Source organism: Ostrinia nubilalis, chromosome 20 (assembly GCF_963855985.1).
Source record: "Ostrinia nubilalis chromosome 20, ilOstNubi1.1, whole genome shotgun sequence".
In the NCBI taxonomy this organism is placed as follows: domain Eukaryota; kingdom Metazoa; phylum Arthropoda; class Insecta; order Lepidoptera; family Crambidae; genus Ostrinia; species Ostrinia nubilalis.
In genome coordinates, this window is record NC_087107.1 from 70,544 (window position 1) to 95,765 (window position 25,222).

The window sequence follows — 25,222 nt, forward strand, 5'->3', positions numbered from 1 at the left end:
TAAAAAAATAATAATAATGGATTTTAAGTTTTTGTCAAAAAATTCAGTTTTGACGAGCACGTTTTTGGGGGCATTTTTGTCGATAAAATTGTCATAATAACATCGCCTTAAATTATCGCTAGCCCTATTGGGATACACTGTATAAATTTTGATTTTGTAATAAGGAAATATTAAAAAAAAAAGTTTATGATACGGGTTTAGAAAACCGGAAATCACCTTAAAAACAGAACAAACGGTTATGTCCAAAATGTTTTTGATATCAACTTGTCACTTACACCCTGTATTCTGCTGAAACAAAATAAAGGGAAGTAAGTCAAGGTGACGCGTCGAGTAGCATCGGCCTCCGAGCTCGAGTGCGGTGACTCACGTGTCTGCCGCCTCTAGAGAACGGCCTGAAGCTCGTGCTAAAGCTCTCAGTACTGATGTGGTAGACCGTAATGTAGTTTATTTATTAAAAATACACATCAATGACATATAATTTTACATCTACATACTATATAAAAATAAGTCGGGTTTTCCTCCCTGACGCTATAACTCCAGAACGCACGAACCGATTTCCACGGTTTTGCATTCGTTGGAAAGGTCTCGGGCTCCGTGAGGTTTATAGCAAAGAAAATTCAGGAAAAATTTAAAGGGGATAAAACGGGATCCACGCGTACGAAGTCGCGGGCGGCCGCTAGTGCTTAATACAATCATTTAACATTATTACAAAAAAAAACTCAAAATTTTGCTTTACTCTATGTATATTATGAGACTTTACATTCCTAACCATCAACATTTCAGCTCATATTGTGCCAACTATTGAAAATGTATATTTTTAACCACTTTCTACTAAAAACTGTACATTAGAGTTGGCATCCAATAGCAGCAGTGTTCCGCAAACTTTTTTGTGTTCAAGGTACCTACATCTAGGAAAACGAAATTTTTGGAAGTAGACTACACAAGACAAGACACACTACACAAGAAAAATATTTTTTAAGTAATTACCTTTATTAGTCTTACGCTTACACACTTACTAAAAATAAGTATAAAAGATAATCTTACTTTTCCGAGGCACACCATCTCATGACCACGGTACACCAGTGTGCAATAGACATACCTAATCTTTAATTTGTTAGTCCATTCAACGAGTTGATTGTCATTTCACGTTATGCTATAGGACTGTGACTTTGTTTTCACTGTCACTGCACCTAAATTAGAAATCTGACAACGGTCACATAATAAAAACAAAAGCTTACTCACTTAATAATTCACAGGCAGCTCACTGAATTAAAATTAGCTCAAAGAGTTTCTTTTATGAGGATCCAAATTAAAGTGTGTTTAGCCCTGTGTGGGCAGGCGCGGTTAATTGTATAATGCCATCTTTACATCACAATTACAGTGAGAGCAGTAACGTCATTGTTCTAATCCTAATCTTTTGTGTCAATGAAAGTGACAGTTAAACAAATGAAGTGATCTGACATTCACAATGGTTAACGCCCGTTTTCCATGTTCAATCCTTGTCCAAATCCGGATTTCAAAACCAGTATTAGACTACAACAAGTTAAAGCAACGCCAGTCCCTGGATAAAGGAGTACAATTATAACAAATGTCTCAAATGTTCTAAAGTTATAACCAGTGTTTCGCTTTCGCAAGCATCCCGGTTGCTCTCTGTTTACCGGCGCTGCGCTTGGTTGAACGTATCTGCGCCCTGCAGCAATATTGGGCCAAAGAGAATCGCCGAGTGGTCTAGCACTGCCCATTGTGTGTTCCGCTCCGCTAGGGCTCCGTCAGAAGTGGCCAGGAGTGGGCAGAAGTGACGAGAACCGCCCGCGGCGAGCGACGCTGCCTTTTGTTCGGCGCTCCTCTCGCGTTCCGTTTCAGTGAGCACATTTAGTTTGTTAACTGTGATAAGCCGCGTTTCAGAATGATCTTTGTGGACTGAAAAGGATGATGTTGCATTTAAGTTATAAAGTCGTAATTAACAAGCAAAATACTTGCCTCACGAGTTAAGAAAATAAAGTTACTTGTTGGTGAACTTTAACTGAAGAAAAAAACAATGAAAATGGTGGCATTGAATCCAAAAATAATTAATAGCAAAACGCAGCCTAAAATTAGTACTCGGCAGTCAACAAAAAGATGCTGAAGTTATAATAACACAGATAAGTAACATTACCTATGTATCTTAAATTCTACAGTTTATAGTTACTGAGTACGATAATAAAGTAAGCGAAAATTCAATATGATCGTAAAATCACTTTTATAGGTCGCAAAGTGTCTTGAAGATGTAGAGGAAAATCAGCAGAAAATAAATTATGCTGAAAAGATGGATGAGTGTGCCATAATTTGATTCGCCCTCAAGATTCACCTCGCGCGGCGCCGAATACATTGCGTAATGCTATTATGAAGACTCTCTCCATACATCACACTTCATGCTCTAAGTCGCTCTGCTTTTCCTCCCGCGAGTCAAGTCTTTGTTTACACATAACTTTATAACACAATTTCGAAAGCTCTCTCATTTATTTTGCTGCCATTTACAAATCAAAGTCACACTTCAAATTAAAATGCAAAATCTAAGAGATTCTTCAAGAAATGTTAAATACAAAAATATCTGGAATGTACCTAATCTGGCAATAAACGTTCGCTTACGTTTCTTCCACCATTTCCATTGAACTTGATAAAAATACATTACCTATTTCAGTTGGCTCAAAGCTTTCCTAATGTGGCTTTCTTAATGTGCAGTGACCGAACGCCAGCATTAGTTATTAATATCTTTATTATGGCCGCGATAGTCATTATCTGATATAGCCCGGAACCTTATTAATAGTGTGTTGTGAGTGGCCGCGCGCCCAAATAGAATGCTCCGCTTTGGACAAAAGTCCCCGCTTGTTGGAAACGCTAATAATAGGCGGGGATATGCAAATGATTGTCAACTTCATTGGAAAGGATTGAAGGCTGCTCGCAAATTAGGTCAAGATCTGTTCTTGGTCCATGTTTATTTACTTTAAGACTCGTTATCCAATCAACCCTTACTTTTTGGTGCTCGGTTAAAGTTTTCAGATACAAGTATAATAATGTTGTTCATTGGATCAACACAAAATCTCCGTTGTTTATCATGTTAGTATTTGAAAGCAAACAGCGAAATCTTTTATTTACCTATATCATTTTTACTGTGGGGAAATACAAACAAATAAATTGTTATAAGGTTTTCTGTTCACTTACGTATATCTTTATGTTTTGGATTTTCTGTTATACTCGTATCTTGTTGTTTTATGTAAGTGCGTCCGCCCAAAGCTCGCGCGTAAACAGGAAAACAATCGCGGGGAAACCGGCGCGGGCGCAGCGTGCGGCCGGGATTAAGCTTTCAGCGCCCGCGCGAGAAGTATTGCGAGATGCGATGTATCTACGCAGTCGATTTGATACATTTTTATAAGAATAATATTATGTTTACAATGATATGCTGCTTTTTAGGCAGGTGTAGGTAGGTACGTGTGTTTGTACGTCCATATTGTAAATTAAAATAAACATTAAAAGAGATTTTACTACGAAAGTAACAATACTATTTTCGTAGTAGCCAGCAATGCTAGTCTCTTTTTGGTAATTGGTAACGATTGTTACTCATGAAAGTGCATTCTTACACGTGGTTATTCTACTCACTCAGTGATTGATTATTATCGCTGTATCTATCAAGGTAATAACGATAAACAATTTTGGGAAGATCATAAAAACAAAATATTATTATGGTGGCTTTCCTTATTTTGAAAACAACATATTCCAGGAATGCTCTGGCTGTGTCACGTGTTTTCAGCTTGTGGTTTTTTATTATTATTTCCATTTCAATTTAGCAGTTTGGTTAGAGGTTTGTTAATCGTCGGCAGCGTAACGCGCGGTCAGCGGTCGCCGGTCAGGGCGCGTTATCACGCCCGATCGATGCAGCGGCGGCGGCGTTTACACGGCTTAACTAAACTTAATATGAAAATAGGTTATAGGAATTTGTCTTTTTGTAATTTGTTTGAGCTAAACAGATATTGCAATGTCTCACTCTGTTTTTCTGCTTTATACCGTTTATAAGTGTAAGACGTGGGTGCTACATCGTAGTTTGTGGATTGTCGCAGTTGTATTATTTTTTTCTGCTAAAAACTATTTCAGGAAAGTTTTATATAAAAATTCGCTTCGCAATACATTATTTATACATCAGAATAAGGGTTGTTTTCTTCTCGACAATTCGCTAAATTTTATACATTCTACGAATTTCATTTATTTCGTTTATGCCACAGACTATGAAATTATCTTATTTTGAGTTTCATGAATTTATTACGTCATATAATGTACAAACTGCTTGCGAAAAGTTGATAGTATTTAAATTTTCCTCATACTCATGCACCTTTCGTCGTGTCGTAATCGAGTCCCCAGTTCATAATATTGGTGAACTGTGCTGGTGTATTCTTGCTGTGCTGAACTTTCTGAACCCAATCACGTCGGTTGGTGTAAACCCCGCTGCGCCGCGAATTAGTGGCGTCCACGGCTGACTAATTAGGTTATTAAACCTGTCGCGCGGATGGAATCCAATTATTGGGGCTGGCACATCACTCGATAGAAATAGGGATATGCTGTTATTGTATTACGTTGTAATTAACGAGGTATGTACAGTGTGTGGTAAATAGAGACCTGGAAATGACTTGGTGTTTTTGTAGTCTGATACAGACTCCATAAAAACTTAATACAATTCACTTCACTGTAAATTATATTAACAACTCTTTTCAACAACTTTTCAAAAATAATTTCCATCGATCAAAAGAATCGCCTATTAAAGTTTAATGTTCAACAAAGTTAAAACACAAATGTTTAATGTTATTGATGAGTATGAGAGTATGTAGGTAACTTTATTGCATAGCACTTACTACAACTACAACTAGCGCTTTTCACGGATTTTGATTCAAAAATAAGTTTTATCAGTAGAAAATACTTTCCATAGAGCTACGTATATATTTTGCAGCCTATACGTAACTCCCAACACAACATTTAGTCCTTCGCCTCACGGCCAGGCCAGAGCGTTTCCTTATTATTAAGTTTCCCGCTTCCCGGAACCGGCGATCGAGTTAAAGTTGCTCCCTTCCTGTCGGGCGAGTCCCAACAACACTTTACACGTAAACGCAAACTCCTAAGTTATGTGACTGCTCATCTCGGTGCAGCGGTGGAACTCTGAACTTATATAGTGTAGTTTAAAAGGGGTGAGCTACAACTTTATATTGCCCGACTACAACGTTTCTAAATGATAGGTATAATATGCATTTTTGAAAAACCTATGAAACAACTTTGATTTAATTAACGACACAATTAGATTGAGGTATTTAGACTTTGTTTTAACTGTATAAGTAAGCTGTACATTAATTAAAGTGAAATACATAAAATATCTACATTCTGTTAGTACAAGTACGATATAATGTAGAGTCTTTGATCCAGAAATCCATAAAATTCGAGCGTGTTCATGCATTAATCACAAGTAAATAAGGTTTTAGGTGGTTTAATATCGGCACTCAAGTGGAGTCTTATAATATCTCATGTTTATGATTAGAACGCTATTTATTTATTATAGTACCTCGATAATTTTATAACTATTCTTCGTTGTCTTAAGATATTTACCTTTTTTATTCTTAGTGGATCTGTTACTTATCTATTGACCATTCACCAAATGAAACTCACTTCTATACAAGAAATGCCCAAGCATACCTACTATAATACTTGTATTTGCAGTTGTATAATATTCAAATTGTCTATATTCTGCGCCACTGAGCGAAACGCGACGCATTACGCCGGTAGTTATCTCCGGGCTTCCACCCCGAAACTCGTTTACTTAATGGTCGCTGCAAAATGTTATGATTTCAAAAGACTCCCTGTTTTCTAATATTTTATTATTTATGAATCATTCGATGAGCTACTTATAAGCTTTCATAGAGTGGGTAGAGGAAGCCGTGGGTGAAGGTATAAGGGCAATTCTAATTTTGATAACTTAAGCTCTTCAGAGGTCGATTGAAAAACGTAGACGTTGAAAAGGAGACCTTTTTATTTTTAATACTGATGAATTATCATACTATTGTTTGCCCACGGTTATGCTTACGTGAATTTGGTTATTGGCCTATCAGAGAAACTAACGATTGCGAGCTTACCTCTTCCAAAAACCTGAATTAAAACTATTTTATGATTTATCTTGGACAAGTTTCATCCTTAGATAAGTCTTTTTGGTGAATCACTCTATCTATTGATGAAAAGCTCTTGAGTTTATCGCGAATAGACAGACGCGGTGGAAGACTTTGTTTTATAGTATAGTGATACATATAAATAACTCTCTCATGTAAGCGAATTGGCTTTTGTTGTTTAATTGTAGTTTATGCAAAAAATGTAAATGGTGAATAGTTTCTTAAGCAGTGGTTATTAATCTGTTATTGTTTCACTGACTATGTTTCCCGAACAAAATAAAAATAATACTTAAGTTCTTGTTTGATTGTTGCAGGACACTCGCACGCACGTGGTGGTGGAGCTGTACGAGACGGAGAAGTCGTACGTGGACGCGCTCGACATACTCGTTAAGGTAACAAATAAAAACATTCACGCAATACAAGATTTTAGATACAGTTTTTTCAAAATGTTCCAATCCCCCAACTGATAGTTTCTGACTCTTGGGAAAAGTGGGTGATTTGTCAAATGTTTTTACCAGGTTATGGTGTTAACTTCGATAGCAAGCAAACAAGGAATTTACTGCGTAGGTACTTCGAATATTTATGATAAAGGATTACATTAATGTCAAATTAGATAGCAAAATTTTAAGTAAATGCTTGAAATGTTTTGTTTAGTGAAAAAGCTCTACCTCTACGAAGTGCTTTTGATTACATACACATGTAACGCAATATCACGATTTCACAATCTTGCACAATAATGTATAAATAACAGCAAAATTTTAATAACAACAACATAAATGTAACGCAATAGAAATAGAGTTAGTCTTCAGACAAGTGTAATGTGGAATAAATAATTCAGCTGCAATCACTGAAATCTAAAGGAATAATCTGATGTAGTGTCGTACAGTTTCGCAGCAAACGGTCGCTTAATCGCTTTGCGAGAATTATTACAATAAGCCGTCCGAGCCTCGATGCGATGGCTCTGGCGGACGAGTGACAAAGTGTGCAAGTTGGAGGAGAGGGCTAAGCGAGTTATTCATTGGGATAAGGCTGTCACTGTGCAAATACCTACTTATCCTTGTAAACCTGTTTCGTTACCTTACCTTTGAACTGAGATTTTAAGAGCAAAAACATCTCTAACAAAATAAATCATTCATTAATTTCTAGGTCTATTTATTTATGAGTTTGAAACGTTGTACCTAATAGGAAACAAAATCAATATTATTTCAATAAACTTTAACTAACTGACATAATAATGAGTCATTGACACGCACTATAATAGCACTGGAGTAGACAAGACAATCGAGTAACAAATAACGGGTAAAAGCCTGTAAAGTTTCATATCAACTTGCATTCAGAAGTACTTCAATCGAAAACTAGCATAAATAAAATAATAAAAGTCATGTAATACAATTGAACTGAAAACAACAAATGAATGCCGAATTTGTGGAAAATATTTTTCACCGTTTTTTTCACAATCGAACTCGTTGCGCGGAGCCGGCGAGCGCTTTTAATAATACTCCCGCGTTTCATTCGCTGTAAATCCTATTTAAAATTGAACGTAAGTTACGTTTTGCGGTTATTTCACGAACATTTTCAGAGTGATAAAAGTTATTTTTCCCGCTAAGCAGGAATATTACGCTTTTACTGTCGCGAAATGAAACGGGAGACGTCTTCAGCTGTAAAGGTAAAAATAAAACGGTCATTTGTACTCACCTTTATTCAGTTCACGTCTTCCCTTCTCGAGTCACCTGAAACAAGATGTCATTTTTAATAATTTTTCTAAGTAATAAGTGCTTGTTGCGGATAATTTCATGATTGGGGCATATTAATTGTATTAGCAGATTACATACAAGAAAAAATGGCATGTTATAAACCTTTTACAAAGCTCTTTAAAACATGATACCTATTATACATTCTATTAACACCATAAAATATGAGTAGGACCTAATAGTTTTCGTAATAGACAAGTACCAATTTAATATAGAACTTGATTTTACTTCTTACTTCTAGTATACACCTTTATTAGTTAAATTATAGATGTTTAAGTTTGAATAAGATACAGTTTTTAATTAGTTTCAGAGCATATTTCGTCCTGCATGTAAGCGTTGCGTACACATAACATTACGTTAATCCTATTTCTTAGCCCGTCAATCCCGAGAACTGTCCATGGCGTCCCATGATCATGTGCCCCGTGCCTCAAGGACACAGGACCTACAAGGACACAGGACGTACAAGGACGCACGCACGGACGATATCCAAGGACGGCCATAAATTATCCGCTTGCATAAACAAGCGCCGATAGATCCGAAGGCTTATTTGTCAGCTGCTGCTGGCAGATGACAAGGTCTTTGACTATTCATACCAATATTATAATGGAAACGTTGTTTGTCCTTCTTCCAAGTCGAACGGGAGAGATGCGACGTGGTTATTTGCATTGATGTAGTTCGAGAGCTCCAAACATTTGGGATGATAACTCAATTGCATTGAAAATCTACTTGAAAAGTAATTACAGTAGCCGTAAACGTTCACTAGTTTTCGTTGTAATAATGTATTAAATTAAGGTATGATAAAAGTTAAGTTACAGTTTTTGTGATTGATTTATTTATTCTAGGAAAGGTAAAATTAGCAAACGGGTACCTTGGCATCAATTTAATGAACGACTAATTATAATTTAAATTAACCTATAATTAGAGGTTCTCACGGGTAAAAAAGTACCGCCCAAGAAATCACATTTCTATAACACAAAAACAGCCTCTTCCATATTACTCGTATGGGGTAATTTATTTATTACATAAGACTATTTTCGTAAATTTTTGACCCCCTCCCCCCTTAGAAAAAATAAGAATAGGCTTATAGGCCGACCCAAATGGAAATGGATAGGAATAAATGAATAGGTACGTACACGGCGCAGTGCAGGTGGAGCGGGTCCGTTGCCAAATGCCAAAGAAATGGAAATCATTTTCCTATAACGCATTCGAGCGATACTCGGCACTTTCAAATTATAATTTTAACTTTGTGCATTTTTGTGACCTTACGTAAGAACTATCGAGATTCCCTCCCACCCCCTTGTAAGAAAAAAAAGGACGTCATGGTCTCCCCTTAAATCGTCTTACGTAATAAATGAATGGCCCCTGTACAACAAGCAATTTGAATTTGAAAGGCGAATCAATCTCTTCGAAGCAATCAAAGCATGCCGTCTGCAGCGATGCGCTCGCCTACATTCGGCGAATGCGGCAATTTCCGCAGGACAAGCAATCTAGTGATGAATCTGCGCTCTCAATCGGCCACTGGAGCACACGCTCGCTTGAAGAGGGTTGCGAACTGTCAGAGTTTAGACTTGCCAACGAGTAGGGTGACGTTGATCGCTGTTTCCGAACTCCGAAGTGACGGATGATGCTGTTTCTACTGCAAGGATAGAAAGTGCTTGCCGTTTCAAAATTTCGTTAGTTAAACGTTTACTATATCATTTTAGGTGGTCTTCACAAACAAAACTTAATATTATTTATTTGCAATAGACTGAAACGTTTACTAGATGAAACTTCTTAAAAAATTCAAACCTGACCGTAAGTTATAATTTTAATAATATATTTACATAACGTGATTAAATTAGCTACTTTAAAATAATTCGGAAATCATAACAAGTATGTCAAGGTAGAAAGATAATCTTGTTTCTGAAATTAATTGGGTAGTTAAAAATTATAAGCTGTAACAGTTCTATTAATTTGCTAATCCTACTCATGCATTATGATTGTATTTAGTCTTAAAATCTAGTATTCATTTCTTATGTTTAAAGTCCCGTAAAAGTACAAAAACACTTGGCCACCTCACCGGGAGCTCCCCAAGCGCTCCAAACCGACATAGACGGCACTCGGAACTCCAAGTTATGATTCACTCCAACTTGGCACTCGCGCCAACAGCCGCCCGTCACAATACAGAGACGTTACATCCCAAAGTAAATGGAACTTATTAAGTATTCCATTCGGATCTATATTTTCATTTATCTCTCGGAATTGGGGCGGACCCTTTTAAGAATTAATTGTATGAAGCGTCAAAATGTATTTGCTTAGACGCGTGTTGATTCAATAAAGTTAATTTCATTGTTACCTATTTGTAACCGGAAATTAGATTGGTTTTGACCCATAACTACACATGGGTCTTAATTAAATACACACTTAATCCTAAACATTTTATCTATTCGCGTTTATACATTTTATAGTAAAAATGCAACATAATAGTTTAAAATTAATTACTAATCTAACAAGCTATTTTTAAATTTTAAATAAATGAAATTGTCGATAGCCGAATAGAACTCTTGACTACAAGAGTTAATGAGCAATACTTAGACATTGTTTCAAATTATCTTTTGGCATCTATTCATAAAGCGATGTAACTTTAATAATAATTAAACTGAATAAATTGATACAACTTTATTTATCGAGATTAAAAGTAGTTCAGACGTTACGGACTCATAGAGTCACAGACTACCAAAATCTTTACTATTCATATTATTGAAGATTTCCCGAGCTTAAATAAAGGTGAGAGAGAATAGGCACATATGGGCAGATTATGTACCATCCTAGACCGCATCTCATTTAAGAGCGTTTACGCCGTTTGGCGCAAAAACAGTACTTTTTCAACTCGTTACAATCATTAACCAGTAATACTACAAATATGTTATAGGCATAAATAGTTAGGCAATTTTGTCGTCTAAATAGTTAATTGAGAAAATATTGCGATTAGTTTAGTATTTAAGAATTCTATCAAGATAAGTCCACACAGGTTTTGTAAATTTCCACTTTAGCGTCAGTTTACAAGCTGAATGTTTATAAAAATACTGTGAAAACGATTTAACAAACATTTATATCCTATAGCATAGATCCTTGGGCAAATAGTTATCTGAGAAAATTTTTAGATTTAGGGGAGACTGGCCCAAAGCGGGCACCTTAAGGTAAATTAGGAAAAAAACACACAGAATAAGCAAAACGGAATAAGTTTTTATCGTGATCAGTTACTACATTTATTGTAGTTTGACATGGCGTTTTCAAATCATTCATTTGTCTAATATATATAAAGTAGGCACTCAAATACGAAACACTATCACTTGCTCACTTTGCCCGAGGGGGTGGCCTAAAGCGAGCACCGGCACACGGGCAAAACGGGCATGCAGAGGGCAATAGTTTATTTTTTATTTTTACTATATAATTTTGACCTTTGAATAATAAGGAATGTCTCTATTCAAACACAGAATGAAATTCATACTTTCTTTATTGCGAAAAAATAGATTCTAGACATAAAAATTCATCAAACAACATAAAAATTAAAACATAAAACTAATCAGAAGGAACTCTCTTTGAATAATGCAGTCTTGAATCATTATCTTCTAGTATTTTGAAGCTTTTGAGCTGAAGTATTACAGCTTCACTCCAAGAACCTTGTTGTGATTTTCTTTTATATGTATATTTCTTTTATATATATTTACCATCTAAAAAGTCAAATAATAAGAGATTAATGTCTACACTAAAGTCTGTTTTTCTTTGCTTGTCCAATATTGTAAACAATCTTAATATTCCTTTTTAACGAAATAATTCGTTTTAAAATAAGATAAACATAAAGCTCACAACCTACATAGGTAGGTAAGTCATCGTTGAATACCGACATCTTTTCAAATCATATAATTTTTTTTTTGACTGATGTTACTTTAAAAGTTATAAAAAGATTGTTTACATTGTTCGACTAGCAAAGAAAAACGGACTATACCTAGACGATAAATATAGAGGACTAACAATAAAAGCAATTTAGTTTATATGGCTATGAAGAGGGTAAAGTGAGCATGCTCATTTTGCCCTGCTCACTTTGCCTTTTGCGCCACACCACGTTTCATAAAACATAAACTGTAATTCCTTTAAATAATTTTCAAGGAAATATCCTTAAAACACGGTAAAGTAGGTGCAATACATTACGCATACATTGATAATAACGTACGTCACTCAGTTTAATCCAAAACACAACGAACATACCTTTGTTTTTTCAAATAAAATTGACGAATTTCGTTTATCGCTGTCCATGCGTGGTGTTGTCACTCGGAGGTGGCGCACACGACTTCCGAGGGAGCGGCGGGGCGGGGGGACAACGTTAACAAGACAACACAACGAGTCGAGCAAATGAGTGTAAGTTTAGAGGGGGGTGCCCGCTTTAGGCGGAGTGCCCGCTTTGGGCCAGTCTCCCCTAAGCATTTTACAATAAGAAATCACAAATTAAAAGAACGTGAAATACCCAAAAATCAAAGTAATTTTTTCACCAATATTCTTCCTTTATTCAACATAAAAATAGCTTAATACAATAAAACAACATCTTCTTTAAAATATTTACTTTGAAACGATATTTAATTCATTGTTATTGTTTTGCTATAAACATTTGAAAACTATTAAAAAACGCCGCGCGCGAATCATTTCCAATGATGCCCCTTGAAACGCCGCGCTTCGCGTAAACGCTCTTGACACCAGGTGTGATTGTGGTCAATTACCTGCCTTGTTACGCATAAAAAGAACGAAAGTTTCACCAAGACCGTAAGCAAGGAAGACACAGTTTGATAACACGCGACCTACTTTACCGGCACACAGATATAATAACGGAAGTCTCCTGCAGCTTCCTCGGCAAAGGTATTAACCTCAATTATTAATACAGGCTGCCGCTGCGCATTAAACGTATTAAGAGGATTTCAATTTATTTGGAAAACAAAGGGGAAGGCCGCCTTATTCTTTGTCTGCAGATTTTCTTCTTATTAAACCAGATATTAAGTATAATACACTGGAGATGAGAAGGTATTAGGTATACTCGGCAATTTGTTTGGCGAGAAACTTCAACGGTTTGTTGAGGATTATCCGTTTACGAGAGTCATTATAAAGCGGATATCTTTGTTTTCATCAGAATCCGAAGTATTCGTTATATTAAATTGTTATTAAAATGTTATTTTATCAGCATTGAGGATTATTTAAAATCACGAACGATCTAACAAAAACAACTTCATTTTCAATAAATGAAAATCCACATTTTCCAATAACGGTAAACGAATCAAATCTGAATTACACTCATGTTATCCTGTGAATTTATTTTGTTATTTACTATCATGTTATTAAATATTTATGGTCACACTTTCGAGGCTCATTAGTAGTTGAGAAATAATGAAAACTAACCAATTTCACTGGAAATCCTAACAAATTCCTGTGAATTTAATTTGTTGTTAATTAATTTAGCACAGATTGATTAAAACTATGATAAAAGAACGAATAAAAGTAAATACACCTTATCAACACACTCTTGGGAGATATTAGCAGTTGACATCCTATGGCGGAAATAATGTTTGAGATCCTATGGCTGAGATCAAAATTGAAGCCACGATAGCCGAAAGGATCGGACTGGCCGACTCGTGATCCAGGGAACGTGGGTTCGGTCCTGTCGCCGCTATTGTGGTTAGCTCACTCGTGACACAAGCATATTTAGCTTAGTACGAGGGCTTACGGGACTATTAGTAATTTGTGCAATAACAAATTATAAATAAATCTTTAAAAAAATGAAGACTGTAATCAAATTGACATCAATCATAAATTCTTTGCAGAAATACCTCCAGCCCCTCAAGAGCCCTGAGAATGCCGGGCTCCTGGATTCGTTCGTGGTGGACGAGATCTTCAACCAGATCCCCACCATCTTCAACGTGCACCAGGTGTTCCTGGAGCAGCTGCGCCGGCGCCTCGAGCAGTGGGACTTGCAGCAGAAAGTCGGGGATGTCTTCTTGGATGTGGTGAGTTTCAATTGATATAGAAGCTGTGGAAGGCGAGTTTCATTGGTCATCAGGTTTTCTTTTGAGATTCTACAGTCTTGGTTGTTTTGAATCATCAGATCGGAAAAATTGGCCCCATTTATGTTTTTCTCAATATTAATTATTTTTCTCGTATGGCTGTTGCATTCATAATTGCAGTGACAGTGGAGGCCCTGTGGCTGAAATGTTAAATACTTAGTAACTATAAAAACTGTACATAAACGATGTTTGTTTAAGTGAAGCAGCTTAAAGGCAATTGTATATATAGTGTAAAGGAATTCCTAGACACAAAATTTGCATGCTGATATTGTTAAGCAGAATAGTAGCACTTTACCTAAATTTAACACCTAAACCATTGTACCTATTCTTTGCAAATAAATACTTTGACTTTGACTTTGACAGCAACGATATGTGAAGTCGAACGTACAGCGTTGAATAGAGCTCTATGTTTGATTTGTGTGTGTCACTCTACCACTCAAGTATTGTCTATGATTAGGTTTTTGGGACCCTTTGCGTCCAGGCGCACTGTGAGGCCTCGTAATGTTTGTGAATACAGGTGTATCATCAATCTTGACCGTTTTCTCTTGTTTCCCACAATTCCAGTTCACGAAACCCACCGTGATGGACACGTACATGTCGTTCATCAACAACCAGCGGCGCGCGCGCGAGACGATCAAGGCGGCGGCGGCGTCGCGGCCGGCGTTCGCGCGGTTCCTCGACGCCATGGCGCGCGACCACAAGGGCAAGCTGTCGCTCGACAACCTGCTCATCAAGCCCGTGCAGAAGTTCCCCAGCTACAAGCTGCTGATACAGAGGCTAATCAAGCACACAGGTAACTTCCAGACTTAGACCATTCGTTAACTTTTATTATTGTTTTGATGTAGTAGCCATGATATGGAACTTGTTCTTAGTCGGGCAATCTTATCAGAGTGGTCGTGGTTGCGCTGATGAGGTACACGGTGGGGTGTTCGATGTCTTCTCTGAGGGTAGCTCACCTGGCGATGTGCTTTCATTTCTGACGGTTAGAGCCGTCGCGAGTACACTGGACCATGGTGGACTCAGACATGGAACTATTTGTGTTTAATTGTAATGATTATTGTTTCAGATCAAACGCACCCCGATCACAAACTACTACTAGAAGCACAAAAAGAAATCCACGAGCTGTTAGAACTGATAAACTGCACTGAAAGGGAGAGCCTTGAGTTGGAACAGCAGCAGCAGACCCTGAGGGAGCTGGAGCAGATGATCGAGGGCCTGTCGAACCTGGCGACGGCGGAGAGGATGTTCCTGAGGCACGTGACGGTCACCATGCCGTCGGCGCAAGGGACCATCAAGGATAGAGCGCTGTTCCTCTTCAACGACACTCTATTGATAACGAGTGTCAAAAGAAGGACCGGTACTATTAAGAAACCCATTCCGTAAGTAGCTTAAGATAATTATTATGTTTGTAATGTGAATTTTACAATGTTTTAATTACCACGATGTTTGGAATTTTCTAATATAACTTCAAGTTCTTTAACTTTCATACGCTCAATGGAACTTTCTTGAAGTAAACTTTCCATGTTTTACTTTGTTCTTATGAAAGGGTATTTTTCCAGAACATACCAAAGTAATATAGCGAGTCAGATGGAAGGAAATAAGTACAAACTTTTAATGAGGATATCGCTGGCCGATCTCGAAATAGTTAAAGGTAAGTTCAACAGTTTCTTTCTCATTTACTCGAAGTTTCTCCCAGTTGCCGTGGTCGAGGCAATTTAGTTGCCGTTAGAAGAGTAATCTCTTTGGTTATTAGTTCAGAACTATAAGTTAGTTTTGGACTTGCCCCAATAGTTCCAAGTTTCGATCAAATCTGTTGACCAACTTTTAGTTTTGTACTGCACGCCTTTGTCTTGGAGCTACAACTTTGATACAGTTTCAATATAATCGACTTGAGTGGTAGCGAAGTAGCGCAATGTAACACTTGTGTGTGCTCCTGAGCTCGATGCTAGTAAAGTCAATTTAGTAGTTCCAATGTTCTGGAAATGCCTTCAGTATTCCTGTTTTCTGAAGACATAAAGTCGTTCGAAAATTCTTGTTTAACGAAAATGATGATTGAATTGGTCTTCTTTGACAAAGTGATTGGTGCTGCAATCACAGCTTTTATATTCTTTCGAGCCCAGAAAGCTGAGTTAGTTTACAATTCTCATAAAAAGTAGGTTGTCTAATTTGCTCAAAAACTGTCGTTCACAATTCCAGCTAAGGACGAAAACTTGAGGCGGATAATGCACGAAGTGGAGACACTGACGGCGGACGTGAACACCTTGACGCGCATCTCGGAGCAGGTGGCGGCGCTGCACACGCCGCACGCTGCACTCGAGGAGCTGGTGCGAGAGCTGCTGCTCGGAGCCAGCCGGCAGCTGGGCGAGCGACACAGCAGCGATACGCAGCTCTGCTATATGGAGCTCAGTGTCAATACCTCGTAAGTACCAACGCACGTGTGACGAGGACAGCGAAAGACACGGAGGAGCTGGTGAGCGAGCTGCTGCTCAGAGCCAGCCGGCAGCTGGGCGAGCGACACAGCAGCGACACGCAGCTTTGCTACATGGAGCTCAGTGTCAACACCTCGTGAGTACTGCCCACTTGTGACGAGGACAGCGAAAGACACGGAGGAGCTGGTGAGCGAGCTACTGCTCGGAGCCAGCCGGCAGCTGGGCGAGAGACACAGCAGCGACACGCAGCTCTGCTATATGGAGCTCAGTGTCAATACCTCGTAAGTACCAACGCACGTGTGACGAAGATAGCGAGCGATAGACGCGGGATAGCTTGTAGAGAGTCTTGTTGGGCGCCAGCCGACAGCTGGACGAGCGACACAGCAGCGACACGCAGCTCTGCTATATGGAGCTCAGTGTCAATACCTCGTAAGTATCGACGGACATAGGTACATATAGGAGACAACAGCGATAGACATGGAGTAGCTTGTAGAAAGCTGCTGCTGGCAGCCAGCTGAGTCAGCCGGTAGCTCGGTGAGCGCCACAGCATCGACACGTAACTCTCCTATAATGTCAATAAAGATAGTGATAGCCCCACTAGATGAAAGTAACAATCGTAACAGTTTGCTTTATCAGTCATCTGAAAATATCATTACAATTTTCGTTTATCTCCAATTGAAATCATTAAACTAAACTTTTTTCGTGGTTTCAGAAATGGACCTGAAAACTTAACCATCATATTCCCAAAGACAGACAAAAGGAGTAGTTGGGAAGAGCTAATAAACGAAACCAAACAAAAACTATGTAAGTATATCCAATGCCTGTAACTTATTACTTTGTTGATACCTATTTTGTTTCGGATATTTTATTCAGTAACATGTGATTTTACTTGGGAAAATATACATCGACTTAACAGAATTTTAACAAAATGTGTTGTAGAAAGTTCGTTCATTCGTTTCAGTTGAATGACATCCACTGCTGCACTGTTAGACAGAAACCTCCCCCAAGGATTTCCACAAAGACTTGTCTTGCGCCGCCCGCATCCAGGCACCTCCCGCGACCTTCACAAGATTGTCGGTCAGTGGGAGGCCCCCAACGGCCACACTACGTCTTCCGGCTCGTGGTCGCCACTCGAGAACTTTTCAGCCCCAACGGCTAGCAGCAGAGTTGTAGACAGTATGTGCCTTTTTCTGATCCAATTGTAATATTCTCCAGCGATGTACGGGCCGGAGCGGACGGCGCCGGAGTTCCTGTCGCCGGTGCCGATCCGCAAGACGCGCGCCGGGCTGCAGTTCACGTGCGCTGCGCCCACCATCCCGCCCAAGGGACAGCCGCCCGACGTTTGGGTAAAGCACTTTCGTACTACCACCTGAGTTAAATCTATCACCAAAAACATTTGTCATGGTGTAGTCATAGTCATTGTCATTAATGTTTATTGCATCATGTGTGTAACTCACTTAATGACAAAGAATGGGGCGTGAAACCATTTTTCAATTACAATTTGAGCAAGTATAGAATGCACCCGTTTTTCTGCCCAATTTTGGGAAGTATTTTCGTATAAACTTCCCGAGGCCTAGTTCTGGAAGTCATCAGTATGTTTTTTTAATTGGATTCGATACAATTTGTATAAGTCACCATATTTTTCTGGTGTAAAGTACTATTTCCACTTCTCGTTCTCACCACTTCAGACTCCTGTGTAGATTAACTTATCAATAAGAATTGATTAGATTCAAGTTTGTCCCAGTAGTTTCTAGCTACAATGGCAAAATGATTTGTCTGCCACTGATTCAGAGACCGTTAATTTCCCCAATGATTTCCACAACCACCGGTCCTGCACCATCATCCAGCCTTTCCCCGCGACATTCACCAGATCGTCTGTCAGCGGCTGTTGCTAACGTATATAAGTGTTACGTCATTGAAAGACATAAGAAAACATGGTGTGACTATCACAGGTGTGCAACAGCGACGGCTACGTGGGGCAGGTGTGCGTGCTGACGCTGTCGCAGCCGCGGCCGCAGGTGACGTCGTGCAACGGCGTGTGCAACGCGCGCATCCTGTGCGTCGCCTGCGTGCCGCCCGCGCCCGCGCTCGCCCGCCAGCACACCGTCGACATACCGTACGTTTTAGATCGTTCCATCCACGAAGACGCGCCCCACCGTTCTTCCGCTAATGTTTGAGTGTAATCGGTACACGCTAAATAAAATTATCCATGAGTGCACACGCACACTACAATAATGACGCTCGGATTGCTCGGATCAATCTCCCCGCACCCCGTGCTATTAGCAAATAAAATGGAATCAACATTATTATCAGTGTTTGAAAAGAACAACAAAACAAATAAATCACGACTGTCTTTAGGCAGCAAAAGGCAGTTTTTGGACCGCAATCATACAATGTTAATATGATGACGTTTAGTGAGATTCAGTCTAAGGTGGGTCATTCATACCTGCCCAATAAGTGCATCTTCACTCTCACCTTGAAGAGGCCCGAATTATAGTGTCCGGAAAGACATCATCAGGCAGCCAATTTCAATCCAAGTTATTTTCGAGACGCCTTGAAATTAATTGCTTCAAACATGTGCATTTCCAGAAGTACGACGAGTTCACTAAACAGCACGAGTTCCGTGAAACCGGGCATCAGTATATCGGATCCAGACGATAGCTGCAAAAACATTCGACTCGACAGGTAAAGCTTTAGAATGCCTTCTTTCTATTAAAAGAAGTCAAATTGAACTGTATGATCTTTTCGTGTCTATAATGTGAAACTATATTCTACTTCCAATATCGTTCACAGCTCGTCTTCAAGTGACGACGACGACGACGGCTCGTCTACCAGCGAGAACCAAGACGCGCTCTCCGAGCGGAGCCAGGAGTCGTGTGGGCCCCGCGGGGCGCCGGGGGCCCCGGGGGCGCTGGCCCCCTCGCACGCCAAGAGCCTCAGCACCCCCCACACGGCGCACGCGCCGCCCCACCCCGTCATCAAGTCCAACTCCAACCCCGCGGTGGACAAGCAAGCCATGGGCATCACTACCGGTGCGTGTCCGAGTATGTTACACTTTGAAATATTTAAGTTGATTACTGTAGGTACTTACTAAATGTTACTTTGGACTTGCATCGAATAAGTATTACTTCTACGTAACGTCTTTACTATTGGAAGTAGAGGATTACTCTATGTTAGACTAATTATTCCTATCAAGTTTTATTGATTTAATAAAATGTATCTTTCTCACTTTATCTACCTACACATTTCCAATAGATCAGTCAACACAATGTATTGAGAGAAATTTATTATCTTCGTTATGTTTCCTAATTTTGAATTACCTATTTTTATGCAACGTAGTACATGGACGCAGTATGCTCGGTAATACCTTTAAACTCCTATTTTAAAAAGCTTGTGCTTTCCAATGAAGCCTTTCGCATGTCTCAACTTTTCTCTTTTTCAATTTTACATGCATGCTTACATACAAGTATAATTTTTACTATAGCACTTTTTACCCACAAAAAAGCTGAATCAGATTTTATACTTAAACCTAAGAATACATTTTCATCATGAACATTAACGTGCACATTATAATGCTTAACAACAAGGGTCTGATTCCATTTTAGTTGATTTATCAATAAATAGTTGAGTATTTATAGTTCATACGGATGAAGATGCTACTATACTTAGGTCAAATAGAACAACTAAAAAATACATAGAACGTAAGTACTTTGTCTCTGATTAGTTATCAAACACTGTGAAGGAACATTATCTTCAAATAAACACAAATAGAATTTAGAGAATTAGATACACCAGACTTATTAAAAGTTTGGAAAAACTTTAGAATTAATTCATAATATTAAGCCTCAATTGCCTGACACCGCAACATACGCTTCCATCACCTTCTCCCGTTAAAAACAAAATAATCATCTATCCATTGCACTCCCCAGGCACCCTCTCGTCTCCTGCCAGCCGGCAGTCCTCCGAAGACAGCAGCAGCAGCGCCAACCAGCCCACCATGTGGCTGGGTACCGAGGACGGCTGCATCCACGTGTACAACTGCCTCGACAACATCCGCGTCAAGAAGAACAAGGTCAAGATGCAGCACAACTCCGGGGTCCACTCCATTGTGTGAGTAACTTTCGCGACGCGTTTGACCATTACGAACACTTTGAGTACCCGGTGTGGTGCAATTAATCAAAAATAATTTAATGAATTTAACGAGAATATAGCCAGATTGTCTATAATAAATAAGGAAGTACATAAATAGTTGAGTATACATCTATACTTAAGAAATAGATGTCGGTGTTCCTCAAGGAAGTGTTGTGAGTCTATGCTTTTCCAAACCCATTAATTTACTCATCTATAAAAGATTACAAATGATGATAATTAATATTTAATTTATGGTTTCAGGTACGTCGAAGGAAAGGTGTTTGTTGCTCTTGGCAATGGCGATCTCGTAGTCTATTGCAGGGATATAGGTTAGTAGAATCTGTGTTAAACTTTGATCAAAACTACGACATGTTATCAACACGACTCGCTCAAACCAGAGTCAAATGAAGGAAATAGCCTACATTTCTTATACTGGCTGAGGGGTTGAGATCTGAGGTTCGCATATTTTCTTCCTTGTCGTTATATTATTGCCCCATATTGAAGTAGCGCGTGGCCGAATCCATTGTAAGCCATAGAGATTGTGTTGATTATGGTGTTAGAAGACGGTTCATGGATGGACTGCCCCGTTTTGTCTTAATTGTTAAATCCGTCACGAGCACAGAACATAGAAGGAGGTCTTTCTATGTTAAGTGGTCACTAGCATAGAGCTGACTGGTTGTGGTTGTGGTGTCTGCAGACGGGTCGTGGGCGGAGAAGTGCAGCATCGCGGTGGGCGGCGGCGGCGGCGCGGTCAGCAGCATGCTGCTGTGGGGCGCGCGCCTGTGGTGCGCCACGCACGCCTGCATCAAGATCATCAACCCGCACACCTTCCAGGTCAACCACTTCTTCATCTCTAACTGCTTCTACTTTTAAATCTTATACTTTAGGAACCAAGATGATGTCTCGAAGTTTACTTCTTGATATAAAAGGGAGGGATCAATGTTAAGCAAGTAGTAAATCATCCAGTGTAATCTTTTTGTGCCATTTGCTACTGAATTAGAAAGTGCCATTCCCATTGGGATGCATTGCCTTTTCTATTTCTTGTAGTCTATATTAGTTTTCCTTCTTCTTCTTGTCGTGTCGAAAACAAACCTACACAGTGTCAGCCCAAAACTCCGCCACAATAGTAGCGTTGTTAGTAGCCTTCATTAAATCTTCCTGCGTGCAGTTGTTTGTGCATGCAGGGCACGACATCATGTGCTTTCCTTTTTACCATATTTTAATTGCGATAGCCAGGCATTCAAAACTTTCTGTTTTACATCTTCAACATATTCGAGATCTTCAGATGTAGGCAATGCAAATGAATTGTTATAATGTATGTGCATACAGATAGAAGAAACATTCCAAATAAGTACTGAGTCGAAGCCGATCAGCCACATGGCGGTGAGCGGCGGCGCCATCTGGCTGTCGCTGCACAACGCGGCGCAACTGCGCTGCTACCGCGCCGCCTCGCGCGAGCAGCTGGCCGAGATCAACATCACGCCGCAGGTCACCAAGATGCTGCACGGTGAGTGACGACAGCGTGGGACGTCCACCCACAAGGTGGACCGACGACCTGATAAAGGTAGCGGGAAGGCGCTGGATGCAGGCCGCTACCAACCGTGCGATGAGGAAGTCATTGGGGGAGGCCTATGTTCAGCAGTGGACGTCCTGTGGCTGAAATGATGATGATGAGTGACGACTGCCGCCCGTTGCGAGGTATCGTACGTTTCAGCCAAATGACGTCCACTGCTGGATGAAGGTCTCACCCAAGGGTTTCTACAACGACCGGTCCTGCGCCGCCCGTATCCAGGCACCTCCCGCGACCCTCATCAGATCCTTGGTTCACCTAATGGGGGCTATCCATGGAGTCCGTGAAAACGATTATACGGTTTTTTAAAAGAAAATCTTGCATTGCTGATTATTATCACTTCAACGTGTTAGACAATCCTGGTATTGGATCATATTCTGCGAGACTACACCCTATGGTGATCCCAATCTTCAGTTCTTCATTGTCGGAGTTCGCTCATCTTGAGGTTTTGAGAAGTTTTGAGTGGGTTCGTTGATTGAGATTGAGAAACAGTAGCGCTAAATCAACTCTCAGAACTGACTCAATCTCAAACGTCTATATTTCTGATGTCAATATCACATTTTATTACAAGCTCAAGTGTTAAGCGTCGTGTAATAACATAGTTGTTTGTGTGGTCAGGCTGCGACGACATCATCCGGCAGCACAAGGCGGCGTGCCTGCGCGTGACGGCGCTGGCGGCGTACCGGGACACGCTGTGGGTGGGCACCAGCGCCGGCGTGCTGCTCACCGCGCCGCTGCAGCACGCGCCCGACGCGCGCACCGGCGCCTTCACCGTGCCGCCGCTCACAGGTCACCACCGTCTCCCTGGTGCCTTTACTGTGCCGCTGCTCACAGGTCACCACCCTCTCCCGGGTGCCTTTACTGTGCCGCCGCTCACAGGTCACCATCCTCTCCCTGGTGCCTTTACTGTGCCGCCGCTCACAGGTCACCACCTTCTCCCGGGTGCCTTTACCGTGCCGCCGCTTACAGGTCACCACCCCCTCCCTGGTGCCTTCACTGTGCCTCTGCTCACAGGTCACCACCCCCTCCATGGTGCCTTTACTGTGCCACTGCTCACAGGTCACCACCCCCTCCCTGGTGCCTTTACTGTGCCTCTGCTCACAGGTCACCACCCCCTCCCTGGTGCCTTTACTGTGCCTCTGCTCACAGGTCACCACCATCTTCCCATCGACTACTCTCCCCTTGGTGCTTTCACCGTGCCGCCGCTCACAGGTCTCACGCTTACACCCACCGTCCACCTGTGTCGCTGCTCACAGGTCACCACCTCCCTCGGTGCCTTCACCGTGCTGCCGCTCACAGGTCACCACCACCCTCTCCCTGGTGCATTTACCGTGCCGCTGCTCACATGTCACCACCCCCTTCCCATCGTCTACTCCCCCCGGTGCCTTCACTTTGCCGCCGCTCACAGGTCATCACCCTCTCCCTGGTGTCTAACTGTGCCTCTGCTCACAGGTGACCACCCCCTTCCCATCGTCTACTCCTCCCGGTGCCTTCACTTTGCCGCTGCTCACAGGTCACCACCCCCTCCATGGTGCCTTTACTGTGCCTCTGCTCACAGGTCACCACCACCTTCCCATCGTCTACTCCTCCCGGTGCCTTCACTTTGCCGCTGCTCACAGGTCACCACCCCCTCCATGGTGCCTTTACTGTGCCGCCGCTCACAGGTCACCACCCCCTCCATGGTGCCTTTACTGTGCCGCCGCTCACAGGTCACCACCCTCTCCCTGGTGCTTTTACTGTGCCGCTGCTTACAGGTCACCACCCCCTCACTGGTGCCTTTATTGTGCCTCTGTTCACAGGTCACCACCCCCCTCCCACCGTCCTCTCCCCTCGGCCCCTTTGCCATGCCATCGCTTACAGGTCACCACCCCTTCCCACTTTTCACTCCCTCCAGTGCCTTCATTTTGCCGTCTTTCACAGATCATCTCGCGCTCCCACCGTCCTCTCCCCTTGGTGCCTTCACCGTGCCGCCGCTCACAAGTCACCACCCTCTTCCCTTCGTCTATTCCCCCCGGTGTGCCTTTACTTTGCCGCTGCTAACAGGTCACCACCCCCTCCATGGTGCCTTTACCGTACCTCTGCTCACAGGTCACCACCCCCTTCCCATCGTCTACTCCCCCCGGTGCCTTCACTGTGCCTCTGCTCACAGGTCACCACCTTCTCCCGGGTGCCTTTACTGTGCCTGTGCTCACAGGTCACCACCCCCTTCCCATCGTCTACTCCCCCCGGTGCCTTCACTTTGTCGCTGCTAACAGGTCACCACCCCCTCTCACAGTCCCCTCTCCTCGGCGCCTTCACCGTGCCGCCGCTTACAGGTCACCACCTTCTCCCGGGTGCCTTTACTGTGCCTGTGCTCACAGGTCACCACCCCCTTCCCGTCGTCTACTCCTCCGGTGCCTTCACTGTGCCTCTGCTCACAGGTCACCACCCTCTCCCTGGTGCCTTTACTGTGCCGCCGCTCACAGGTCACCACCCCCTTCCCATCGTCTACTCCCCCCGGTGCCTTTACTGTGCCTCTGCTTACAGGTCACCACCCCCTTTCACAGTCACCGCCCCCCAACGTCTTCAACGTGCCGCTGCTCACAGGTCATCAACCCCTCCCACCGTTCACTCCCTCCAGTGCCTTCACTTTGCCGCTGCTCAAAGGTCACCACCCCCTTTCACAGTCACCTCCCCCCGGCGTAGTCACCGTACCGCCGCTCACAGGTCTCACGCTTACACCCACCGTCCACCTGTGTCGCCGCTCACAGGTCACCACCCTCTCCCTGGTGCCTTTACTATGCCGCCGCTCACAGGTCACCACCCCCTCCATGATGCCTTTACTGTGCCTGTGCTCACAGGTCACCACCCCCTTCCAATCGTCTACTCCCCCCGGTGCCTTCACTTTGCCACTGCTCACAGGTCACCACCCCCTCCCTCGGTGGCTTCACCGTGCCGTCGCGCACAGGTCACCACCCCCTCCCTGGTGCCTTTACTGTGCCGCCGCTCATAAAATTAAAATTCATAAAATTCATTTATTTTTGCAAATAGGCTTTAAAAAAGCGCTTTTACACGTCCCAATATTAACCCTACCACTGCT

The 25,222-nt window shown here is 41.7% G+C and overlaps 1 protein-coding gene across 1 annotated transcript in view; it reads left to right on the forward strand.

Annotated features, from left to right (window-relative positions):
• LOC135081833 (rho guanine nucleotide exchange factor 17-like) overlaps window positions 1-25,222 on the forward strand; it is a 54,235-nt gene that overhangs the window by 26,855 nt on the left and 2,158 nt on the right. The window contains exons 2-19 of the mRNA XM_063976612.1: window positions 6,491-6,568; window positions 13,774-13,956; window positions 14,578-14,806; window positions 15,080-15,392; window positions 15,573-15,664; window positions 16,210-16,432; window positions 16,604-16,723; window positions 16,785-16,871; window positions 17,155-17,246; window positions 17,658-17,788; window positions 18,395-18,558; window positions 19,032-19,127; window positions 19,236-19,486; window positions 20,372-20,552; window positions 20,835-20,902; window positions 21,271-21,407; window positions 21,903-22,080; window positions 22,762-22,932. Coding sequence (XP_063832682.1) covers window positions 6,491-6,568; window positions 13,774-13,956; window positions 14,578-14,806; window positions 15,080-15,392; window positions 15,573-15,664; window positions 16,210-16,432; window positions 16,604-16,723; window positions 16,785-16,871; window positions 17,155-17,246; window positions 17,658-17,788; window positions 18,395-18,558; window positions 19,032-19,127; window positions 19,236-19,486; window positions 20,372-20,552; window positions 20,835-20,902; window positions 21,271-21,407; window positions 21,903-22,080; window positions 22,762-22,932 — 2,794 coding nt within the window. The remainder of the gene's footprint in view (window positions 1-6,490; window positions 6,569-13,773; window positions 13,957-14,577; window positions 14,807-15,079; window positions 15,393-15,572; window positions 15,665-16,209; window positions 16,433-16,603; window positions 16,724-16,784; window positions 16,872-17,154; window positions 17,247-17,657; window positions 17,789-18,394; window positions 18,559-19,031; window positions 19,128-19,235; window positions 19,487-20,371; window positions 20,553-20,834; window positions 20,903-21,270; window positions 21,408-21,902; window positions 22,081-22,761; window positions 22,933-25,222) is intronic.